This window comes from Acomys russatus, chromosome 19 (assembly GCF_903995435.1).
Source record: "Acomys russatus chromosome 19, mAcoRus1.1, whole genome shotgun sequence".
NCBI classification, from domain to species: domain Eukaryota; kingdom Metazoa; phylum Chordata; class Mammalia; order Rodentia; family Muridae; genus Acomys; species Acomys russatus.
In genome coordinates, this window is record NC_067155.1 from 18,336,120 (window position 1) to 18,357,141 (window position 21,022).

Below are 21,022 nucleotides of genomic sequence, written 5' to 3' on the forward strand. Positions count from 1 at the left end.
TTTAAAGGTAGGATAAAGGATGATAGGATAAAAGGTAGATTATTGAATATACCAGTCTCAACTGTTTTACATTGGTATGAATTATGTATATTGATAGAAATTTAAGCTTATTTTGTTCAACTCTTGCTTAACGTATTTGTACATACGCAATTCATTTAAAATGTAATGTAAAGTTCTAGGCTTATGAAAGCTACTATTGAAAACTGTGTAGGGTATTTAGAAATGCAAGTTAGGCCAAGGGCGGTGGCGTATGCCTTTAGTGCCAGCACTTGAGAGGCAGAGGCAGGCAGACCTCTGGGTTCAAGGCTAGCATGGTTTACAAAGTGAGTTCCAGGACAGCCAGGGCTACACAAAGGGAAACTCTGTCTCGGGGGAAAAAAGAAAGAAAGAAAGAAAAAAAGAAAAGAAAATGAAAGAAATTCAAGTTAGTAGTTAATTGCCTATAAATTCTTACTTGTAGCCTTATTATGTACTAGTTTAGTTAATTTCAGAAATAAGCTTTTATTTAGCCTCTGTATATGTTTTCAAAGTTAAGTAGAAAGTAAATATCTAGGGGGAAAAAAGCAATATTTGTCCATTTAGATATACTGAGATAGAAAGGTGACCCCCAAACATTTCCTAGATCCAACAGAATATGGCATTTAATGTTAAAAGGTGGGCTGGAGAGACGGCTCAGAGGTTAAGAGCACTGACTGCTCTTCCAGAGGACCTGAGTTCAATTCCCAGCAACCACATGGTGGCTCACAACCATCTATAGTGAGATCTGGCGCCCTCTTCTGGCCTGCGGGTGTACATGCAGGCAGAGTGCTGTGTACATAATAAATAAATAATAAATCTTAAAAAAAAAAACCAACCATCTATAATGAGATCTGGTGCCCTCTTCTGGACATACATGCATGCAGAACACTTCATTGATGATGATGATGGTGATGATAATGTTGCTGATGTTAAAAGGCTTTTCTGAAGCTTTAATCCCAGCGCTCGGGAGGCAGAGGCAGGCGGATCGCTGTGAGTTCGAGACCAGCCTGGTCTACAAAGTGAGTCCAGGACGGCCAAGGCTACACAGAGAAACCCTGTCTCGAAAAACCAAAAAAAAAAAAAAAAAAAAAAAAGGCTTTTCTGACAAAGAAACACATCTTCTCCTGGCAGCACACCCCAGTCTACTTCAAAGAAGATGAAGGGCACCAAAGGACTGCCATATGGACTTCGCTTCGTATGTGGCAAAGCTAGCCACTGGGCAAAAGCTGCCCTTACCTTGACTGCTAACGGCAGACTGTCCGAACTGTGGACAAGCAGGACACTGGGAAGTAGACTGCCCAACTTTACAGAGATAAGGTAAGCCAGTCCTTCAAAATTCCTGCTTGACAGAAAAGTCTGCCAGATACTCTGTGCCTGTAGTCTGCAGATGGATGCCCTGACGATGCACGCCTTTGATCCCAGCACTCGGGGAGGCAGACAGGTCTCAGCGAGTTCAAGGCCAGCCTGGTCTACAAATCGAGTGCAGAACAGCCAAGGCTACACAGAGGAGCCCTGTCTCAAACAAACAGTTATGTTATGTGAATCTGGTCCTGTTTTAATCTCGGGTGTGGGATAAGAGGCTGAGTCACAGCTGGTGGTTACAATTTGCCTTGTGCACTAGCAGGGGCGTGCACGGATAGCTGAAGATAGTTTAATTCTGGGGACTCTAGAGAGGGTATGGATGGGGGAAGCCTGGAGAGGGTCTGTGGCAGCAGCTGCTGATTCACCTTCCTGCTGTGTTTGTTGGATGGCTGGACATTCTGATGACAAAGATTGGACCTGCCCCAAGGAAGCCAATGTCCTAATCAGCAGGAATTAGCCTATAAAGGTCTACGCCCCTTTTCCTCTCTAACTTTCTTTCCTTCCTAACTAGTATTGGGGAGCTGGAAGAGATTAAGGTGGAATAAGGTTTGGAAGGGAGGTGGAGATATAAGAATTCCACAAAATACCTTTTAAAAAATATGCCAACACAGCACACTGGGGCCTGGCATGTGACTGAGCTATCAATAGGCATCGCTGGGCTTAGAGCTATTTGTCACGCAGCCAGCTGAGGAGCCTGGCAACGGGGGACAACAATTTGTAAGGAAACCCACGCCCAGCTTTTTTTCTTCTTTTTTTTTTAAGATTTATTTATTTGCCGGGCGGTGGTGGCGCACGCCTTTGATCCCAGCACTCAGGAGGCAGAGGCAGGCGGATCGCTGTGAGTTCGAGGCCAGCCTGGTCTACAAAGCGAGTCCAGGACAGCCAAGGCTACACAGAGAAACCCTGCCTCGAAAAACCAAAAAAAAAAAAAAAAAAAAGATTTATTTATTTATTATTATGTATACAGTGCTCTACCTGCATGCGCACCTGCAGGCCAGGGGAGACCATCAGATCACATTTAGAGGTGGCTATGAGCCACCATGTGGTTGCTGGGAACTGAACTCAGGACCTCTGGAGGAGCAGCCAGTGCTCTTAACCTCTGAGCCATCTCTCCAGCCCAGGCCAACATTTCTAATGTCCGTTTTCCCAGTGGCAGGAAGCCCTCTTCCTCCATAGATCACACCGTGGACACACCTGGTAGTAAAAGCAGAGCAACTGTCCGTGTATATGGCGTGTGGGCTTTCTTTTTCCTCATCTGACAACCTTGGTCAGGTTTGTCCAGTTCTGCTCTCTGGGTTGAGGCCCAAATCTTTCCTCTTAAGGTAACCACTGCAGCTCTCACAGACTTGGTTTTGCCTTTCACCTCATGACAGTCATGAATGAGCACCTGGGGTCAGATTAGGGCCTCAGTGACTTGCTTTGGGCCGGCATATAGGGGCCATTGACTCTGGAATCAGGGGCATATACCTAGCCGCGCCTAGGAACTCCGGGAAGCAATGCTACTCTGAGACAGGCTCTTTTTGCTCCTTGAGGGCTGGTTTCTTCTGACCGAAGGTGAGATACCAAATTTTTACTGGGTATTTGTTTTTTCTTTGTTTGTTTGTGTTTTTTTTCGAGACAGGGTTTCTCTGTGTAGCCTTGGTGTCCTGGACCCAATTTGTAGATCAGGCTGGCCTTCGAACTGGCAGCAATCCACCTGCTTCTGCTTTCACCCCCCCACCCCTCCACCCCCAGTGCTGGGATTAAAGGCGTGTGCCCCCACACCTGGTATGTGAAAGGTCTTGTCCTAATCAGTTGCCCAGGCTGGCTGGGCCTCACAGTGCCTCGGCCTCCTTCATGCTGGGCTTTTAGACACGCCATGCCACGCCCGACCTGGTTAGAACCCTGGCTCTTGAGTGGCAAACTGCGGCTCCAGTAACTGTTCTCTGCCTCATGAATCCGTGCAGTGGCTATGAGTCAGTTGACAGTGGAGGGGCTGCAGATGTAGCCCGGTGCTAGAGCGTTTCTGTAGCCTCCTCCAGGTCCTGGGTAGATCTCTCTATAAGGCCAGGGTGCTGCTGCACACCTGTGAATGCCTCGCTCAGGATGGAGCGGCAGAAGTTCAAAGTCATCTCCGCAGGCCAGTGAGGCTAGTCTGCACTAACTGAGACCTTGTCTTGTTTTTTTTGTTGTTGTTGTGTTGTTTTTGTTTTGTTTTGTTTTGGTTGAGACAGGGTTTCTCTGTGTAGCCTTGGCTGTCCTGGACTCACTTTGTAGACCAGGCTGGCCTCGAACTCACAGCGATCCACCTGCCTCTGCCTCCCGAGTGCTGGGGTTAAAGGTGTGCGCCACCACCGCCCGGCACTCACATGACCAATATTGAAAGCTAAAAGGACATTTGTGACCAGGGTTCCTCTATTCAGCTGTCAGAAACAGCAGCCTTAACGGGTGAACATGGTGGCGTTTCGAAAAGGGCTTCCATTTGCATACTCACTGGCTTATTAATTAGTGCAGTGAAGTCGTTATGTGAAAATGTTTGAGATGCTGTTGCCCCTCTCCGAGCGGATTACAGGGATCCAGTGCCCCCTTGGGGACCGGCTGTGCACTGTAACAATCCGGCCTTGAGGGACTAAGGCACCCCTGACCTTAGTTTTCCAAGGTAATATGGTTTTCCAAGGGCACCAGCAAGCTGACCTCAAACGAACCTTGTACACAAGGCGCGTTCAGAGCCAACGCCACAGACCACATCAACTTGCAGAACAGGTGGTGTGGCTGTGCTTGTGCCTGTGTGTGTCATCCGGGTCTACATCACCTCACTCGGCTCAGATACCATCCGTGTGGCCAACTTGGTGATCCTCCTGCCTTCCCCTCCTGGGTACCGGAATTACAGGGGTGAATCTGTGCTGCTAAGACAGAGCCCAGGACTTCACACATGCGGGGGGCGGGGACTCTACCAGCTGAGCTAGGTCTCCGGGCTCTAATCATAAGCTTAATGCTGTGAATTGAGCCAAATTAGTCCCATGCGAGCATCAGATCTGGTAGGTACCGGCAGCTTCGGAGAGCACTGGGTGGCCAACAGGGTTTCCCTACCGGGTAATTTGTTTTGAGGGAAAGGTCTCCCTACAGCTGAGTGAGCTGGGGCTCTTCTTTAATCCCAGGACACTGGAGGCAGACACAGACGGATCTCTCTGAGCTGGAGGCTAGCCTCGGGAGACTCCCTCTCGAAAACAAAGTGACCTATTTAGCAAACCCAGCGGGGCTTCAGCGCACTTGCACGCCTCAAGCAGGGGCTCACACTTGGGGGGAATCGGGTCTCCCCATGCTTGGCTGTGCCTGTGTATCACTCTCATCCTCCGAGGCCTACTTAGGTTTGATGCTCGTGTTGACCAACTCAGCAAGAAAAGAGAGAGGCCAGCGAAGAGTCTGCATTGGGAGCCGGGGGGTGGTGGCGCACGCCTTTAATCCCAGCACTCGGGAGGCAGAGGCAGGTGGATCGCTGTGAGTTTGAGGCCAGACTGGTCTACACAGTGAATCCAGGACAGCCAAGGCTAACACAGAGAAACCCTGTCTCGAAAAAACAAAAAATAAAAATAAGAATTGCACTGAGGGCCAATGGGTGCTGGGAGCGTGAGTGACATTTCATTGTCACTAAGGTTACTAGACTCCTCCATCTGCCTTACAGACCTTTCTCCCTCCCCCTTCCCCTCCCCTCCCCCTTCCCCTCCCTTGCCCCTCTTCCTCCTCTCCCTCCCTCTCCCCTCCCCCACATTTTGGGCATAACCTATTTCCTGTAGTCACAGGGCGGGATCAAGCTGAACCTGTTTCCCCTAGTCAGCTCTGCCTGGGTGACCTGGCATTGGTCCACCTTCCTGAGCGCTGGCAGAGGGAGCCGGTAGGAAACCAGGGTGCTAAAGGTGAGTGGCTGAGGCCACATGTGGGGTACATGATGACACAGCAAGACGACACAGACAGACAGGACCGGAGACGGGGAGACAAAGTCAAATGTAGAAGCTGGGTGTCGGGGTGCATGCCTTTTGATGCCAGGCAGGCAGAACTCTGTGAGTTCAAGGCCGACCTAGTCTACATAGCGAAACCTCGCCACAACAACAGAACAAAACAAGCATAAACAAAGTTAAAACTTACAAGCCGGGCATGGTGGCGCATGCCTTTAACCCCAGCACTCGGGAGGCAGAGGCAGGAGGATCACTGTGAGTTCGAGGCCAGCCTGGTCTACAGAGCGAGTCCAGGACAGCCAGGGTTACACAGAGAGACCCTGTCTTGGAAAAACCAAAAGCCAAAACAATACCAAACAGAGAAAGAGATGTATAGTTCTGGCCTAGCACGCAGGGCCAGTCCACCTTCAGCACGGTCTTCCCCCCAGAACACATAAGGAGCCAGGGAGGCTAGGGTGGGGCTGAAATGTGGCAACACTGACACACACAAAAACACACCCCCACACTGACCTCCTTCCTGGCACTGCCATAGTGGCGGCTGGTCCTTCTAGGTCCTGCCAGTCCTACCTTCCGTCTTGCTCTAGGTCATTAAACCACTGGCCACAACTGAAGGCTCCACGCCCCAGGGAGGAAACCACTGAAAAGGCGTCCCTGCTCCCTGGCGCCCCAAACCATCAATTAATATTAACAAGAGAGAATGCTCCTCGCTACCTAAAGACCCCCAGCGGGGTGCAAATGGGGCAGAAGCTCCGCCTCTTGGCTCAGGAGGTTAAAGGGCTTGGGTCCCTATCTGTGAGTCCAGAGTTTCCGGATGGCGAGCTGCAGCGGCGACAGGAAGATCACTATCCAGCTGGTGGACGACGACCACGCCGGGGCCTCCGGGGCTGGAGCCAGGGGCCCACAGCTCTTTAAAGGGCAGAACTACGAAGCCATCCGAGCAGCTTGCCTGGATTCCGGGATCCTGTTCCGTGACCCTTGCTTTCCTGCTGGTCCTGACGCCCTTGGCTATGACAAGCTGGGACCGGACTCAGAGAAGGCCAAAGGGGTGGAATGGAAGAGGCCCCACGTAAAGCAGGGGCTGGGCTGGGACCTGGGTCTGAGGGAGGAAGGGTGCGGCGACCTGGGTCTGAGGGTGGAGGGACGACGGGCAGCCAGAGTCACCAAGGCCAGGACGTGGACCCTTGGCTCTGAGACAGGCAAGCTGGGGTGTGAAATCCTAGCTCTGAGGAAACGGGAATTTGGGGGACGAGAGCAGCCTTGGCCATTGGGTTCAGGGAGATCCAGGAAGGTAAACCTCCCACCCGCGGGGTTCCCCAGGCTTGGAGGCCCTCATCACCTGGGATGCTGGTACCAGGGACCTGGGCCTATCTTCTCCGATGCCCACCTCCTCTCTCTCCTGCCTTCACGGGAACCCTTACTTACGTTCCAGGAGTTCTGTGCTGAGCCCCAGTTCATCTGTGAGGACGTGAGCCGAACTGATGTGTGCCAGGGAAGCTTGGGTGAGCCCCTCCTCCCGGCCCCTTTGTGGCCATCTTGAGTCCCTAGACCCAGGACTTGGACTGCTCCACACCTCTGTCTCCTCCCGCCCCCCATCATTCCCAGTTTGCTGGTCTCTGGTCCCCCCCCCCCACCAGTTCCCCTTCCCTCCTCCCACCCACCCACCCCCCGCCCCCGACAACCCACATACATCTAATCTGAGCCTCTCTTCCCAGGAAACTGTTGGCTTCTTGCAGCGGCCGCCTCCCTTACGCTGTACCCCAGACTCCTGTACCGGGTGGTCCCCCCTGGGCAAAGTTTCCAACATGGCTATGCGGGGGTCTTCCATTTTCAGGTAGAGCTCAGTCCCCTCTCTCCATGCTTCAGTTTCCCCCCATGGTAGCATGATGAGATAGGTTTCACATATCCCCCCCGCCCCACCCAATGCTCCGTCTCGGGGAGGGGAAAAGGATGGGATCCCAGAACTTGGGAGGTGGTAGGCAGAACGGAGTTGGGGGCGGGGGTGGGGGCCAGGGATTGGAGGTAGCACTCGGGCAGGGTCTGGAAACTGAGGCCACCACGCCTGCCCCCTTTTTTTGGTCCCTAGCTCTGGCAGTTTGGCCGCTGGGTGGACGTGGTGGTAGATGACAAACTGCCCGTGCGTGGGGGGAAGCTGATGTTCGTGCGCTCGGAGCAAAGGAACGAGTTCTGGGCGCCTCTGCTGGAAAAGGCCTATGCCAAGTAAGGACCACAGTCCCGACCCGCCGGGAACACGGCCGTGACATCGGGTGCTGACAACTGGGGGTGCTCCAGACGAGGAGCCTAAATCAAGTCTTAGCCACCAGGGCCCTAGTGTCGCAGCACTGTCCTGGAAGGACTTTTCATGTTGTGGGGTTGTGTGGAGAAAGGTTTGCATACAGCCCAGTTTGCCCTGGAACTAGCTATGTAGCCGATGGGGGACCTTGAACTGACGCTCTTGCCTCTACCTCAGGAGGGCTGGGGTTGCGGGTGTGTGTCACCGCACCAGGCTTATGCATTGCGGGGGCTCCAACCCAGGGTTTCATGCCTGCTAGGTAAGCTCTCTACCAGCTGGGCCACGCCCCCAGCCCTTGCTCATTAGACTGGCCTGGAATGCGCACTCTTCCTTTGTTGTACTCCTGTGCATGTGGATTAGGAAGGGAGTCTATGTGCCCGGGACAGAACCCATGGTATTGTGTGTGCTGAGCCACGCCCCAAGCCCCTCACTGGGGGATTCTAGGCAGGGGCTCTACCACTGAGCCACGCCCCAGCCCCTCACTGGGGGATTCTAGGCAGGGGCTCTACCACTGAGCCACGCCCCAGCCCCTCACTGGGGGATTCTAGGCAGGGGCTCTACCACTGAGCCACACCCCAGCCCCTCACTGGGGGATTCTAGGCTGGGGCTCTACCACTGAGCCACACCCCAGCCCCTCACTGGGGATTCTAGGCTGGGGCTCTACCAGTGAGGCATACTACTTTCAGCCTGTGAATCTTCACATCTTTTGTTTTGTTTGTTTTTCAAAACAGGGTTTCTCTGTGTAGCCTTGGCTGTCCTGGAACTCACTCTGTAGACCAGGCTGGCCTCGAACTCACAGAGATCCACCTGCCTCTGCCTCTCGAGTGCTGGGATTAAAGGTGTGTGTCACCATGCCTGGCTGAACCTTCAAATCTTAAAGGCCTCTCTCTTTTGACATTAACCACAGACATCCCTAGAACCCCCGCTGAGTACCCACAAATCCCCTGACCTATCAGACCTGGATTTGCCACATCTTATTCCCTGAAGGGCCTTTAACCTCCCAATCCCTCCTTTCCCATCGCAGGCTCTGAGAGGACCAACGAGCCCCAAAGGCCATGGCCTTCATGGCCGCCCGGAGCCCGTTAGGTCCCTGAAGGGCTGAGAATGCTGGCACAGCCCCTCCCATGGCCTCCAGACGGCAGAGTCTCATCTACCCTAGAGACCACAGACCCCACCCCGTCCCCTCACTCGCAACCTCATCTCTGAATATTTCAGGGGGATCAAGCCAGGAATGGTCACCTACACCCGTAATCACGGTAGTACTGAGTATACTGAGGCAGGAGGATTGTAAGCCTGAGGACTGACGGGATACACAGTGATACCATGTCTCCAAAACAACACAAACCTGGTTAGCTGAGCATAAAGAACACCTTGATTTCTAGCTCTTTTTTTTGCTTGTTTGTTTGTTTTTGTTTTTCGAGACAGGGTTTCTCTGTGTAGCCTCGGCTGTCTTAGACTCCCTCCATAGACCAGGCTAGCGTTGAACTCACAACAATCCACCTGTCTCTGCTTCCCAACTGCTGGGATTAAAGGCGTGCGCCACCACACCCAGCTCGATTTCTAGCACTCTTGACAGCTTACGCAGGTGGATTTTTTTTTTTTTTTAATGACTTTGAGGCACACATGGTCTGGAGAATGACTTCCTGGCCCGCCAAGGCTATATGAATGAGACCCAGTCTCAAAAACAAGATGAAGGGGAGGTGGGGGTGGTCCAGAGAGGTGGCTCAGTGTTAAGGCTGCTCTTCCAGAAGATCTGGGTTTGACTCCCAGCCACAACTGTGTGTAGTTTCAGTACCAGGGACCTCGTGCCTCCTTGGACACTAAACACATGTGGTGCGCAGACATACACGCAGGCAAAAACATACATATAAAAATAAACAAACCAGCCGGGAGGTGGCGGCGCAGGCCTTTAATCCCAGCGCTCAGGAGGCAGAGGCAGGTGGATCGCTGTGAGTTCGAGGCCAGCCTGGTCTACAAAGTGAGTCCAAGACAGCCAAGGCTATACAGAGAGACCCTGTCTCGAAAAACCAATAAATAAATAAACCAGACCGTGCGCGCACGCGCGCGCGCGTACACACACACGTGGGGCTAGGTCCTGGGAACCCCTACCCTGATAGAGTCCCCCCGAGACCCAAGGGCTGAGATGTCCCTATGTACCTCAGAGCCACCTCCATCTGCTCCAACAGGCTCCATGGCTCCTATGAGGTAATGAGAGGAGGCCACATGAACGAGGCGTTTGTGGACTTTACAGGCGGCGTGGGTGAGGTCCTCTACCTGAGACAGAACACTCCAGGTCTCTTTGCTGCCCTGCGCCATGCACTGGCCAAGGAGTCCCTTGTGGGCGCCACGGCCCTGGTGAGAACTAAGCTCCCTTGTGGACCTCCGCTAGACCAGCACAGTCAGGGATGTGGTGGGAGGAACAGTGTCCAATGTCTTCCTCACCTTCTCCCCCCAGATCCTCAATGGCAGGTCCTAGGCCGGTGCTCTACAGATGAGCTACACTCCTCCAGTCTCTGATTTTTACATTTCCCTTTGAGGCAGAGTCTAAGTTACCCACGTTGGCCTCAAACTCCTGACCTTCCTGCCTCAGCTTGCTGTGTAGCTGGGATCCCAGGCCTGTGATGCTGTGTCCTGGCTTCTTCCCTCTCCTTTCTGGTTTTTTTTTTTTTTTTTTTTTTGGTTTTTTAAGACAGGCCTTCTCTGTGGAGCCCTGGCTGTCCTGGACTCGCTTTGTAGACCAGGCTGGCCTCGAACTCACAGCGATCCGCCTGCCTCTGCCTCCTGAGTGCTGGGATTAAAGGCGTGCGCCGCCCCGGCTCCTTTGACATTTTGTTTTATTTTATTTTATTTTTATGCAGCTTGGATAGCTCCTGGGTTAGAAGCGTGAGGCTGGGTTGGGATGCTAGCGACAGATGCTTCTGTCACAGCCTCTCGATCTTGGCCCCCTTTCAGAGTGATCGGGGTGAGATCCGCACAGATGAGGGGCTGGTGAAGGGACACGCTTATTCTGTCACGGGCACGCACAAGGTGAGTCACTCCCATCGCTGGACCAGGCTAGTGCTGCCTTCTTCCACGATGCCCCCCATCCCATCCTCCTCACCGATGACCAATTGTCTTCAGATGTTCTTGGGCTTCACTAAGGTGCGGCTGCTGCGGCTGAGGAACCCCTGGGGCCGCGTGGAGTGGTCCGGGCCCTGGAGTGACAGGTGGGATGGGACTGGGGTGGGCGGGCGGGCGGGGCTTGGCATTGGGTGGGCGGGACTTGATACCTGGTGGGCGGGGCTTGGTACCGGGTGGGTGGGGCTTGGCCCCCACATGCCTACATCTCACATGGGGTCTCCTCAGCTGCCCACGCTGGGACATGCTCCCCTCCGAGTGGCGAGACGCCCTGCTTGTAAAAAAGGAGGATGGTGAGTTCTGGTGAGTTCTGAGGGACACTCTACTGTGGAAGGAGCCTTAGATGCAGGACCAGAAGGGACACAGAAACTCACGGGGCAGACTGTGATTTGGGTGGGTGGCGGCGTCTGGATCTATTTTTGTAAAGTAAGGGCAGAAATCAGTAATAACTGTTAAGGGCATTTGTTTCTTAGAGGGAGAACATTGAGATTAGGTTGGCCCAAAACTCATTTATGTAGACCAGGCTAGGCTCAGACTCATCGCAATCTTTCTGCCTCAGTTTCCCCAATGCTGGAATTGCAGGCAAGAGGGAATCTAAAGGAATTTGGAGACACCGATTTGGGGGGGCTTAACGGGAACAGAATCATAATTAGGGGTGATCTGGGGAGGCCTGGTGACATTTGGGGCTTTGCATACGTATAAGCTAAAAGCTGTTTTCCTAGTTTTATATTTATTGGTGTCTGTGCACGAGGCATGCATGGTGGATGGAGGGATCGAACGCAGGTTGGCCAGGCTTGTAGGGCAATAGTTTTTATCGGTTCGGCCAGCTTCCCAGCCCTATCTGAGGACATTCTAAGGCGAATTTGAAGATACTAAGAGGAGTTTGTGAATCTCCACAGAGGTGGGGTTATCTGTGAGAACTTGTCAATCTTGGCGCAAGGCCTGAAGGCTGGTGTGTGTGTGTGTGTGTGTGTGGGGTCTGGAAATTGGAGTTATTGGACAGTACTTAAGAAACTGAGCTGGGCGCGGTGGTGGTGCACTCCTTTAATCCCAGCACTCGGGAGGCAAAGGCAGGTGGATCGCTGTGAGTTCGAAGCCAGGCTAGTCTACAAAGCGAGTCGAGGACAGCCAGGGCTACACAGAGAGACCCTGTCTCGAAAAACAAACAAGAAACTGGGGGGCTTTGTGGTAGGGGCCCACTTCCGGGGTGCCTCGAGCTGGGCCCTGAGGTGGCCGGGCACCTCTCATGGTCCGCCCTGTTCAGGATGGAGCTTCAGGATTTCCTCACGCACTTCAACACGGTCCAGATCTGTTCGCTGAGCCCTGAGGTGTTGGGCCCCAACCCCGCTGGCGGCGGCTGGCACATCCACATCTTCCAGGGCCGCTGGGTACGAGGCTTCAACTCTGGCGGGAGCCAGCCCAGTGCTGGTGAGGACCCCCGGGAGGTCCCCTGAGAAGCAAGCTGCCCGGTAGGGACCTGGGGGGGCAGGCTGGGCACCCCACCGCCCTCTTTTCCATCAGAAAACTTCTGGACCAACCCCCAGTTCCGGCTAACGCTCTTGGAGCCTGATGAGGAAGAGGATGACGACGACGAAGAGGGACCGTGGGGGGGCTGGGGAGCTGTTGGGGCACGGGGCCCAGCGAGGGGAGGCCGCATCCCCAAGTGCACGGTTCTCCTGTCGCTCATCCAGCGCAACCGCCGGTGTCTGCGGGCCAAGGGCCTCACTTACCTCACCGTGGGCTTCCACGTGTTCCAGGTGAGGCCGAGGTGTCAAGCTGATTGAGGTCTGGAGGTGCGGAAGGTCGTCACAAGGGCACAGTTTTTTTTCTCGGGCAGCGGGGTACTGGGGGTGCAGAGAGGAGAGCCAGTGCAGGGAGAATGGGAGAGAGGGATTCAGGTACAAGGATTAAAATAAAATAAAAAAGCTGAGAGTCAGAGGGCAGGAGGGGACCAAAGGGACGGGGAAGGGAAGAGGACACCGAAGGGAAGGGTGGGTTTGGGGAAGGGGTCAGAGGGGACCTAGGTCAGAAATTAGGGTGGGGAAATATTAAAGGTTCAGAAAGAAGGTGGAGCCGGGCGGTGGTGGCGCACGCCTTTAATGCCAGCAGTCCTCGGGGAGGCAGAGGCAGGCGGGTCGCTGTGAGTTCGAGGCCAGCCTGGTCTGCAAAGTGAGCCCAGAACAGCCAGGGCTACACAGAGAAACCCTGTCTCGAAAAACAGAAACGAACAAACAAAAAAACCAACAAAACAAAACAACAAAACAAAACAACCAGAAAGAAGGAGTGGGTGAGGTGTGGAGGGGCAGGGAGGGGATCTGCACGCTCCCCTACCCCCACCCCCTCTGACTTTTCCTTTCTGCAGATTCCTGAGGAGGTGGGTTTCAGATGCGGGCCCCTGACCTGCCCTAGGGCTCCGTTGACCATCTCAGGAACAGGAAGGCCGGGGACACGGGAGGGCCTGACCAGACTCTCTCTCTGTGTGTGTGTGTGTGTGTTGGGGGAGGACCAGAGGGTTGGGCTGGGAGCTCAGGTGGGTGGTGGAGGTGGTCATGGCACCCCGCCGGGGACACGGGAGGGCCTGGCCAGACGTGTGTGTGTGTGTGTGTGTTGGGGGAGGACCAGAGGGTTGGGCTGGGAGCTCAGGTGGGTGGTGGTGGTGGTCATGGCACCCTGCCCGCAGCTGCTGGGCCTCTGGGACTCCCCGCGCAGCCGCGCGCTCTTACCGGGACTGTTGCGCGCCGACCGCTCCGTTTTCTGCGCCCGCCGCGACGTGAGCCGCCGCTGCCGCCTGCCGCCCGGCCACTACCTGGTGGTACCCAGCGCCTCCCGTGTGGGTGATGAAGCTGACTTCACGCTGCGCATCTTCTCGGAGCGGAGCCACACCGCAGTGTGAGCTGGCACCCCACTTCCCAAGCCTTTCCAGGGGCACCCCGAGCCTGGCCCAGGGACCTCAATCTAGAATCATAGGTTCCCCCCTCCCGCCGCTGGCACCAAGTCCCACCCAGGGACCACAAAGCCCCACCCTTTCAACCCCAGTCACACCCCACCCAAGGATTTCCCCACCTTCCACCTGGCGCTGACAAAACCTCACTGCCCTTTGACTCCACCCACTTTCCTCTGCTGAGGACCCCACTCCCACCCTCCCCTGGTAATTTGCAGGGAGATCGATGACGTGATCAGCGCTGACCTGGATGCACTCCAGGTGCGGACTGTTGTGTGTGGGGGGGGGGGCGGGGCAGGAATCTGGGGTCCGCTTTGGGAAGGAACTGAACTCCCCCACCTCACAGGTCCCCTACAAGCCCCTGGAGCTGGAGTTGGCACAGCTGTTTTTAGAGTTGGCTGGAGAGGTGAGGAGGGTCGGGGGAACTGGGGGGTGTCCGGCCAAATGATGACGCTGAGCTCCCCTCTCTCCCTAGGTGTCTTAAAAAAGAAAAACCCAAACTAAACCAATTTTCCCCCCGCCCCCAAATACTGTAGACCAGGGTATCCAGGAACAACTATGTTCCCGGTAGCTTCCTTCAGGTACCCAATGCTGGGGTTACAGACCTGAGCCACCTAGCTGGGGTTTGGGGGTGTCTCGGCTTTACATCTCACGAGGCTTTCCCTCTGTATTCTGGGGGTGCTCAGATTGTCTTTGCTCCGCCTACACCTCTCCCTGGAGGGTCGGTCACATCCCCTGCCAGACTCAGACATCGTCACTTGCCCACTGTGGGCCGCCCTGGTGTATCTCCCGTCGCTGTCCTGACCACTCTGGGGATGTGCCCTGAGCCCGGCAGAGCCCGGGGCGTTTGTCCACCACATGTTCGAGCCAGTGGCCTCACAAGTGGTTCTTTTCCTGATTAAGGAGGAGGAGCTGGATGCCCTTCAGCTGCAGACCTTAATAAGCATTGCCCTGGAGCCTGGTGAGTCGGGGGTCCACTTCCTCTAAGAGGCACCATGAGCAAAGACACAGAACCCCAGCTCTGTCGGTTTCCTCAGGCGTGAACTCTCTGCACTCGTTACCTACAAAATGCCCACTGCAGGAAGCTAGTCTGCAAAGCTCTTGCAGTGTTGGCCTAACATGCGAGGGGTGCTAGATTGATTTCTTTCTTTCTTTCTTTCTTGTAGCTAGGGGCAACACCAGGCAGCCTGGAGAAATCGGGCTCAGGACCTGCGAGCAGCTTGTGCAGTGTTTTGGGGTACGTGAGGCAGTGCATGGGGAGGAGGGACTGGGATGCTGGAGTTTCCCCTGCCTTTTAGGGAAAATTGATTGTAATCAGATGTCTTCACCGCAGCATGGGCAAAGGTTGACCCTACATCACTTCCAGGAACTCTGGGGTCATCTCCTGGCATGGCAGGTGGGTGAGGGTTGGGTCCTGGGGCCATCTCCTGGCATGGCAGGTGGGTGAGGGTTGGGACTTGGGGCCATCTCCTGGCATGGCCGGTGGGTGAGGGTTGGGACCTGGGGCCATCTCCTGGCATGGCCGGTGGGTGAGGGTTGGGACCTGGGGCCATCTCCTGGCATGGCCGGTGGGTGAGGGTTGGGACCTGGGGCCATCTCCTGGCATGGCCGGTGGGTGAGGGTTGGGACCTGGGGCCATCTCCTGGCATGGCCGGTGGGTGAGGGTTGGGACCTGGGGCCATCTCCTGGCATGGCCGGTGGGTGAGGGTTGGGACCTGGGGCCATCTCCTGGCATGGCCGGTGGGTGAGGGTTGGGACCTGGGGCCATCTCCTGGCATGGCCGGTGGGTGAAGGTTGGGAGCAGCCGCTTCCTCCTAGACACCGGTGTCCTGTGGGTCACCGAGGGGCACTGCCAACTTGGGGGTGAGATGGATAAAGTCCCTCTCACCTTACGGTGGCCCCCCAAGGGCACTAAATAGGCTGATCTAGAGTTGCCTCCGGTTCCTGTTTGACTCTCAGCTCCCAACTCGCTCCTTCCTTGTCAGGGGACGTCAGGCCTGTCCCCTTTCCTCCGAAGAGCCTTTGCTTAGCTACCCATGGGCACTCCTTCAGCGGAGGAGAGGGTAGCCGAAGGTTCCCAGACCTGCCCATAGCAGCAACTCCCTGGTATTGCGCCCACCCTAAGCATCTGTGGGTAGGTGGATTTGAAATTGTTCCCAAGAGCCTAGGAGCCAGGGGAGCTGGGCCTGAGCCCAACCTGTCTGGCCTCAGAGGCCCTCTCCGCTTCCAAGTGCAGGGACAATGCTCTGGGTCTGGAAATGGGACACTGACTTCCACCTGCCTCTCCATCCTCCAGGCCACATTTGACAAGTTTGATGAAGATACCTCTGGGACAATGGACTCCTGCGAGCTGAGGCTGGCACTGAACGCGGCAGGTATGGCTAAGGAACTGGGGCGGCTGTAGGGACAGCTCCTTGAATTCTTGAATGCACCCCTCAGCTTGGCCATCCCTAACTGGGGTTGTCCGCAAGGCCCGGCACCCGCAGCTTCCTTATGTGGTGGCTCTGGGTGCAAAGCCCTGTCTGCTCCTATCTGTGACAAGGAGCCCTCAGAATGCCACTGGACAGCACTTGGTGCCAAGGACCACCCCCAGCCATCCCCAAAATCCCTTCTGAGGCTGCTGCATCATGGCAGAGGAAGGAAATCCCACCCAAGACCTAAGTCACGGGAAATGTGTTTAAGGGTGCCTGGGTGGGATTACTGAAAAGTCCTGGAAGATGATCTGGCTCCATACTTCCAGCTGGGCTCATCCGTGACCACTAAGTACAGGGGACCAGGGAGCGCGGGGTGGGGTGGGGGGAGGGCGTGGAACAGCTGACCAGTGGGGGAGAATGAGAGGCTACAAGCATGAGATCTGGAAAAGCGGCAGGCATCCAGGAACATGTGATGTGATGCCCAAGGCATGACGGTAGAAGGCTGGGGCCAGCAGGCTGAACCCAAAGCAGTAGGGACGTAGGACAGAGGGGAGGCTGGGAGTTCATCGCACCAGCCATCCGTCTGCCCAAAGTGCTTGGCGCATGCCAGACGTTGCTCTGGACACAAGGCACCTAATGTCTTCTTGGGGGCTCACAGGAATTCTAGCAGGCTGGCCAAGGGCTCTGGGGCCCTTTGTCCCCACATAGCCAGTTTCCCTTCTGCCCAATATACCAGGGTACATGAACACCAGACGGACAGTGAGCTGCCTCAGGCCACCTAGCTTTAGGTGTGGTGTTTGTGTGTGTGTGTGGCACAAACTTGTGTCTTTGGGACTGTATGGGGCACATGGAAGCTGGGAGGGCCAAATCCTCCCAGCTTGGGGCTTCTAGGAACTCCTTGTGATATGACAGAGGCCATGTTTAGACTTTAGGTGTGGCCTTGGAAGAGGAGCCACACAGCGGTGTTCTCCTGGTGCTGGGGGGCAGGGAGACAGTCTCCAGCCTTTGCAGGAACCACCACAAAGCGAGCTGCTCCTGTTGGCACCTTGAGAGGCAGAGACAGGATGGCAAGTTGCAGCCCTAGGACTTAGTGCCTCACAAAGTACACAAGGGCTGGGTATGTGGCTCAGTAGGAGATCACGCCTAGAGCCCCACCAGCGAGGGGCTTGAGGGCACAGAGCTGCGGAGAGAGCGCCTCTAACACCCCCAAAACAGCAATGAAGCCCCCACAGCAGTTGGAGAGTGCTCATCTAGCAGGCTGCAGGCCCTGAGCTCTACCACAGGCTAAAACCGCAGCACCTAGAAGGTGGAGGCAGGGAGAATCAGGAGTTGATGACCAGCCTCGGCTACGTTGGAGCTGGAGGCCAGCTTCCTGCAAACAGCACAGCACAAAACAGAACACGGGGCTAGGGAAATGACTTAGGTAAAGTAAGTCACGTGTGAGGGCCTCCCATGTGAAGGCCACGGTGGTCTGCCTACAATCGCAGCATTTGGGAGGAGACAAGTGGCCTCCAGAGGAAGCCGGAAGCTAGCGAAGGCAATCGGGTTTGGGTCTGGATTGGGGCGAGAGCGCCTCCATATACAAGCGGGGTGTGACCGAGGAAGCCAATTCTATCTGCACACGAGCCCATACATGTGAACACACCACACACACCGCCCCCTGAAGTAGAAACAAAAAGTTCCAGCACACATGGGATCCTGTGAACGCCACAGACGCAGCCCTCCTCCTAGGCTTCCACCTCAACAACCAGCTGACCCAGTCCCTCACCAGCCGCTACCGGGACAGCCGGCTCCGCGTGGACTTCGAGCGCTTCGTGTCCTGCGCAGCCCGCCTCACCTGCATCTTCCGTGAGTGCTGCTTCTGGCCGGGTGGGGTGTGGCTGGGTGGCGCGAGCGGCTCACTCTGCCCCCTCATAAACAGGGCACTGCAGCCAACACCTGGACGGCGGCGAGGGGGTCGTCTGCCTGACGCACAAACAGGTGAGCTGGCGCGAGGTGACAGCGTGGCTCCGGCGCTGTCCCGAGGTCCGTGCCCCAAGGCTCTCGCTTCCTTTTCTCCAGTGGTCGGAGGTGGCCACGTTCTCATAGGACCCCGCGCCAGGCCTGAGTCGCCCTCCTGGGCACCAGCGGTGGAAGCGGACCGTGGATGAGCAAGCGCCTGCCAGGGTCTGAGGCCCAACCCACCACTGCACTTTCAGCCCCGCAAGCGCTGGGATTCTGGGCCCGCGCCACCCTTCCTTCTGAAGCCTGTGCGCATGTCAGGCCCTGCCTAGAGGCACAGGCATGGCGGGCGGCCCTCCAATAGGATCGCAGGGAGCATATACAACACTAGAACCCTTCTTAAAAATATTACACGTTTTATTCTCCCATCCCCAGAGGGTGGTTTATCCAGAAACCAAGAAAATAAAAATCATCAGAGTAAACTCAAGGGGGTGGGGGTGGGGAGAAACCCTTTAACTACCAGGCAGGCAGGCCAGCAGCCCACCTCCACCTCAGGAGGTCCCAAGACCCCCGACCACCGTGGTAAGGGGGGAACTGGGCAGGGGCTGGGGAGGGCATCGAATCAGCTATGTCTTCATTACAAGAGTGAGAGAGGTGGCAGAGATATGCAGCTAGATGGATATATATTTATATAATAAATCCGTAAGTTAATAAAGTAAATAGTAATTCTCTGGAAGTTTTACATTTTTTATAGTTTTTTTTAATAGTTTTAATTTTTTTAAGAGTTTTTTTTGTTTTGTTTTCTTTTGTTTCTGTTCCATTCTTTGTGTTTTTGTTGGTTTTGGTCCTTAGAAAAATCTGAGACCCAGAGCCCAGGTGAAACAAGGCCAGGTGGGCGGAGGCTGGGTGCCTTAGCGGCCACTCTTGAGGCAGAGAGGGGTGATCACACAGGGAACAGGAAGAGGGAAGGGATGCTGGGGGTCTGGTCCAGGGGAGCTGGGTGCCCTCTGTTGGACGTGAGGGCAGGAGGATCCCGGACAAGGCACATGGGGCTTTGGCCTGGATTTAAGAGGCCCTGAGGGGGCCCCAGGGGCAGAGGAGGGACCTGGGTCTGGAAAGGTGCCTCTGGGGGCACAGATGGGGCCCAGGGGTCCACTGCCCCCGCCATATAGGTTAAAAACCCACGGCACAGCATATATATTCAGCAGACCAGAAGTGCTGATCTCCACACCTGCCTCCCCACCCCACAAGACCGAGAGGCCTGCCTAGCCCCTCCCTCTCTGCCTGACCCCTAGAAGGACCACAAAGAGCTCTTTGCATAGATACAGAGTCAGGGTGGGGGCAGGGCTCCTCAGCCCCTCCAGGAGGCCGAGGGAGGCTGGTCAGGGTGGCTGAGGGCCTCACAGGTCGCTCTCCCCGTAGAGTGCTGTGGAGAAGGACTTGTAGTCAAGGGCACCAGGAGCGGCATCTGGCCCCTGGTAGGGTGCCATGCGGGCGATGCAGTACTCAGCCTGGTCCGGGGGCAGCTCTCTCCGCAGCTCCTCGGCGGTGATGAAGTTCTAGAGGCACAGGACAGGACTCTGAGCCGCCCTGTCACGCCCGCCTGACCCCGTGCCGAGTGCCGGCTGAGGTTTTGGCCAGGGGTCCCCTAGCCCTTCTGCGGGTCCTGCTCACCTTGTCCCCTGCCAGGACCTTGAAGGAGGCGATGACCTGATCAGCTGTGTCTGTGTCTGTGGTCTCCCTTGACATGAAGTCAATGAAGGCTTGGAAGGTCACAAGGCCGCTATGGTTGGGGTCCACCACACTCATGATGCGGTTGAACTCAGCGTCACCCTGTGGGCGGGGCAGGCGGGGACACAGCACTTAGCAGAGCTGCGTATAGACTTAAGGACAGAAGTCAGCTGGGCACAGCCTGGCCAAACAGTGCCAAGCCTTGGGAGTTTGCCCCTTGGCCTCCTCCCCTGAGTCTGGGGAAGCAGGGGGTTGGGTCCACTGCCCCAGCTCTGGCTTAAGCTAACTCTGGAGGGCGGGAGAAAAGGAGCAGCAGAGAGAAGGGGAGAGAGCGGAGGACCGTCCCCTGGGTCCTTGTGGGAAGAAGGGGAGTGCAGCAGAGCAGAGGAGGCAGGCTGGCCATGCTGCACTGGAGGTGGAGGAGTGTCCCCAGGAGGGAGCAGTGAGGGCCAGGGGAGGAGGAGGAGGAGGAGGAGGAGGAGGAGCAGAGGCTGCATACCAGGCTGTATCCTGTGGAGATAAGCAGGGCCCTGAAGTCATCTGAGTCCATGCTGCCTGTCTGCTTCTGCTCCCGGGACGCAGGCATAGCAGAGGCCAGGCCCAGAGTAGGCCCCATGTGCACAGCGGACAGACAGGACAGTGAAGGAAGCAGGGAGAGACCAGGTAAGGGGGAGAGTGGCCAGAGGCCAGAGAGCCAGGGGACAGCACACACCGGCAGGGTGGGGTGGTGAGAGGGAGGAGAGAAAGAGAGAAGAGCAGTTAATGCAGCCTGCTGGGCCCGCGGCGCGTACCTGCCGGTCACTCTCCACGTCGTAGCCCAGGCTGATGAGGCAGGCCTTGAATTCCTCAGGCCCCAGTGCCCCGCCATGGTCCTGCGGGGGCCATCGAAGGCAGGCGTATGGGGGCGGTGCGGAGTCGGGGCCACAGGAGAGGGAGAGGGGCCAGACCACATGCAGTGGGCAGGGGAGGGCACATGGGGAAGGGAAACACACAGTTAGAGCTGATGCCAACAAGGTGGCAGCTAGGGACAGGAGGGGCGTGAGGTGTCCATGGCCTCAGGGGGCAGCACGGAGGGCCACGCCCAGGCCTCAAAGACAGAGGGGACCTCTCCCTGCCTTCCCAGTGTTCACAGGGGAGCATAAGAGGCTGCAGTGCAGCTGTGGCGTTGGTCAAAGGGTCATCTGGAGGCAATCAAACCCTTTAAGGAGCCTACCAGTCTATTCCAAGCTTTAGAAACTGCACACAGGGACCAGAGTCCTGGAACCCCCCACCTGGC

General features: G+C 56.0%; 2 protein-coding genes across 6 annotated transcripts in view; one reads left to right on the top strand and one right to left on the bottom strand.

The window, feature by feature from the left end:
- The first annotated feature begins 5,790 nt into the window (after window positions 1–5,790).
- On the top strand, window positions 5,791–18,261 carry Capn12 (calpain 12). The gene is made up of 21 exons (XM_051162790.1): window positions 5,791–6,378; window positions 6,742–6,811; window positions 7,025–7,143; window positions 7,396–7,529; window positions 9,789–9,957; window positions 10,555–10,629; window positions 10,723–10,808; window positions 10,948–11,022; window positions 11,984–12,147; window positions 12,241–12,476; window positions 13,082–13,093; window positions 13,400–13,608; window positions 13,879–13,921; window positions 14,007–14,066; window positions 14,564–14,621; window positions 14,827–14,897; window positions 14,994–15,056; window positions 15,957–16,035; window positions 17,806–17,922; window positions 17,996–18,054; window positions 18,136–18,261. Exons 1-21 carry the CDS (start codon window positions 6,124–6,126, stop codon window positions 18,160–18,162), a joined length of 2,181 nt encoding a protein of 726 aa, XP_051018747.1. The 5' UTR covers window positions 5,791–6,123; the 3' UTR covers window positions 18,163–18,261.
- Window positions 18,262–18,820: 559 nt separating this feature from the next.
- Window positions 18,821–21,022, bottom strand: part of Actn4 (actinin alpha 4) — a 64,818-nt gene continuing 62,616 nt past the window's right edge. For 2 of the 5 annotated variants that reach the window (XM_051162785.1, XM_051162787.1), the window contains exons 19-21: window positions 20,246–20,311; window positions 19,690–19,848; window positions 18,821–19,574 (exon numbers count right to left, since the gene is read on the bottom strand). In XM_051162785.1, the coding sequence (XP_051018742.1) occupies window positions 19,416–19,574; window positions 19,690–19,848; window positions 20,246–20,311 (384 nt within the window). In that variant the 3' untranslated portion in view covers window positions 18,821–19,415. Of the gene's footprint in view, window positions 19,575–19,689; window positions 19,849–20,245; window positions 20,312–20,537; window positions 20,619–21,022 lie in introns of all 5 variants that reach the window. The other 3 variants (XM_051162784.1, XM_051162783.1, XM_051162786.1) reach the window with 2 other exon arrangements.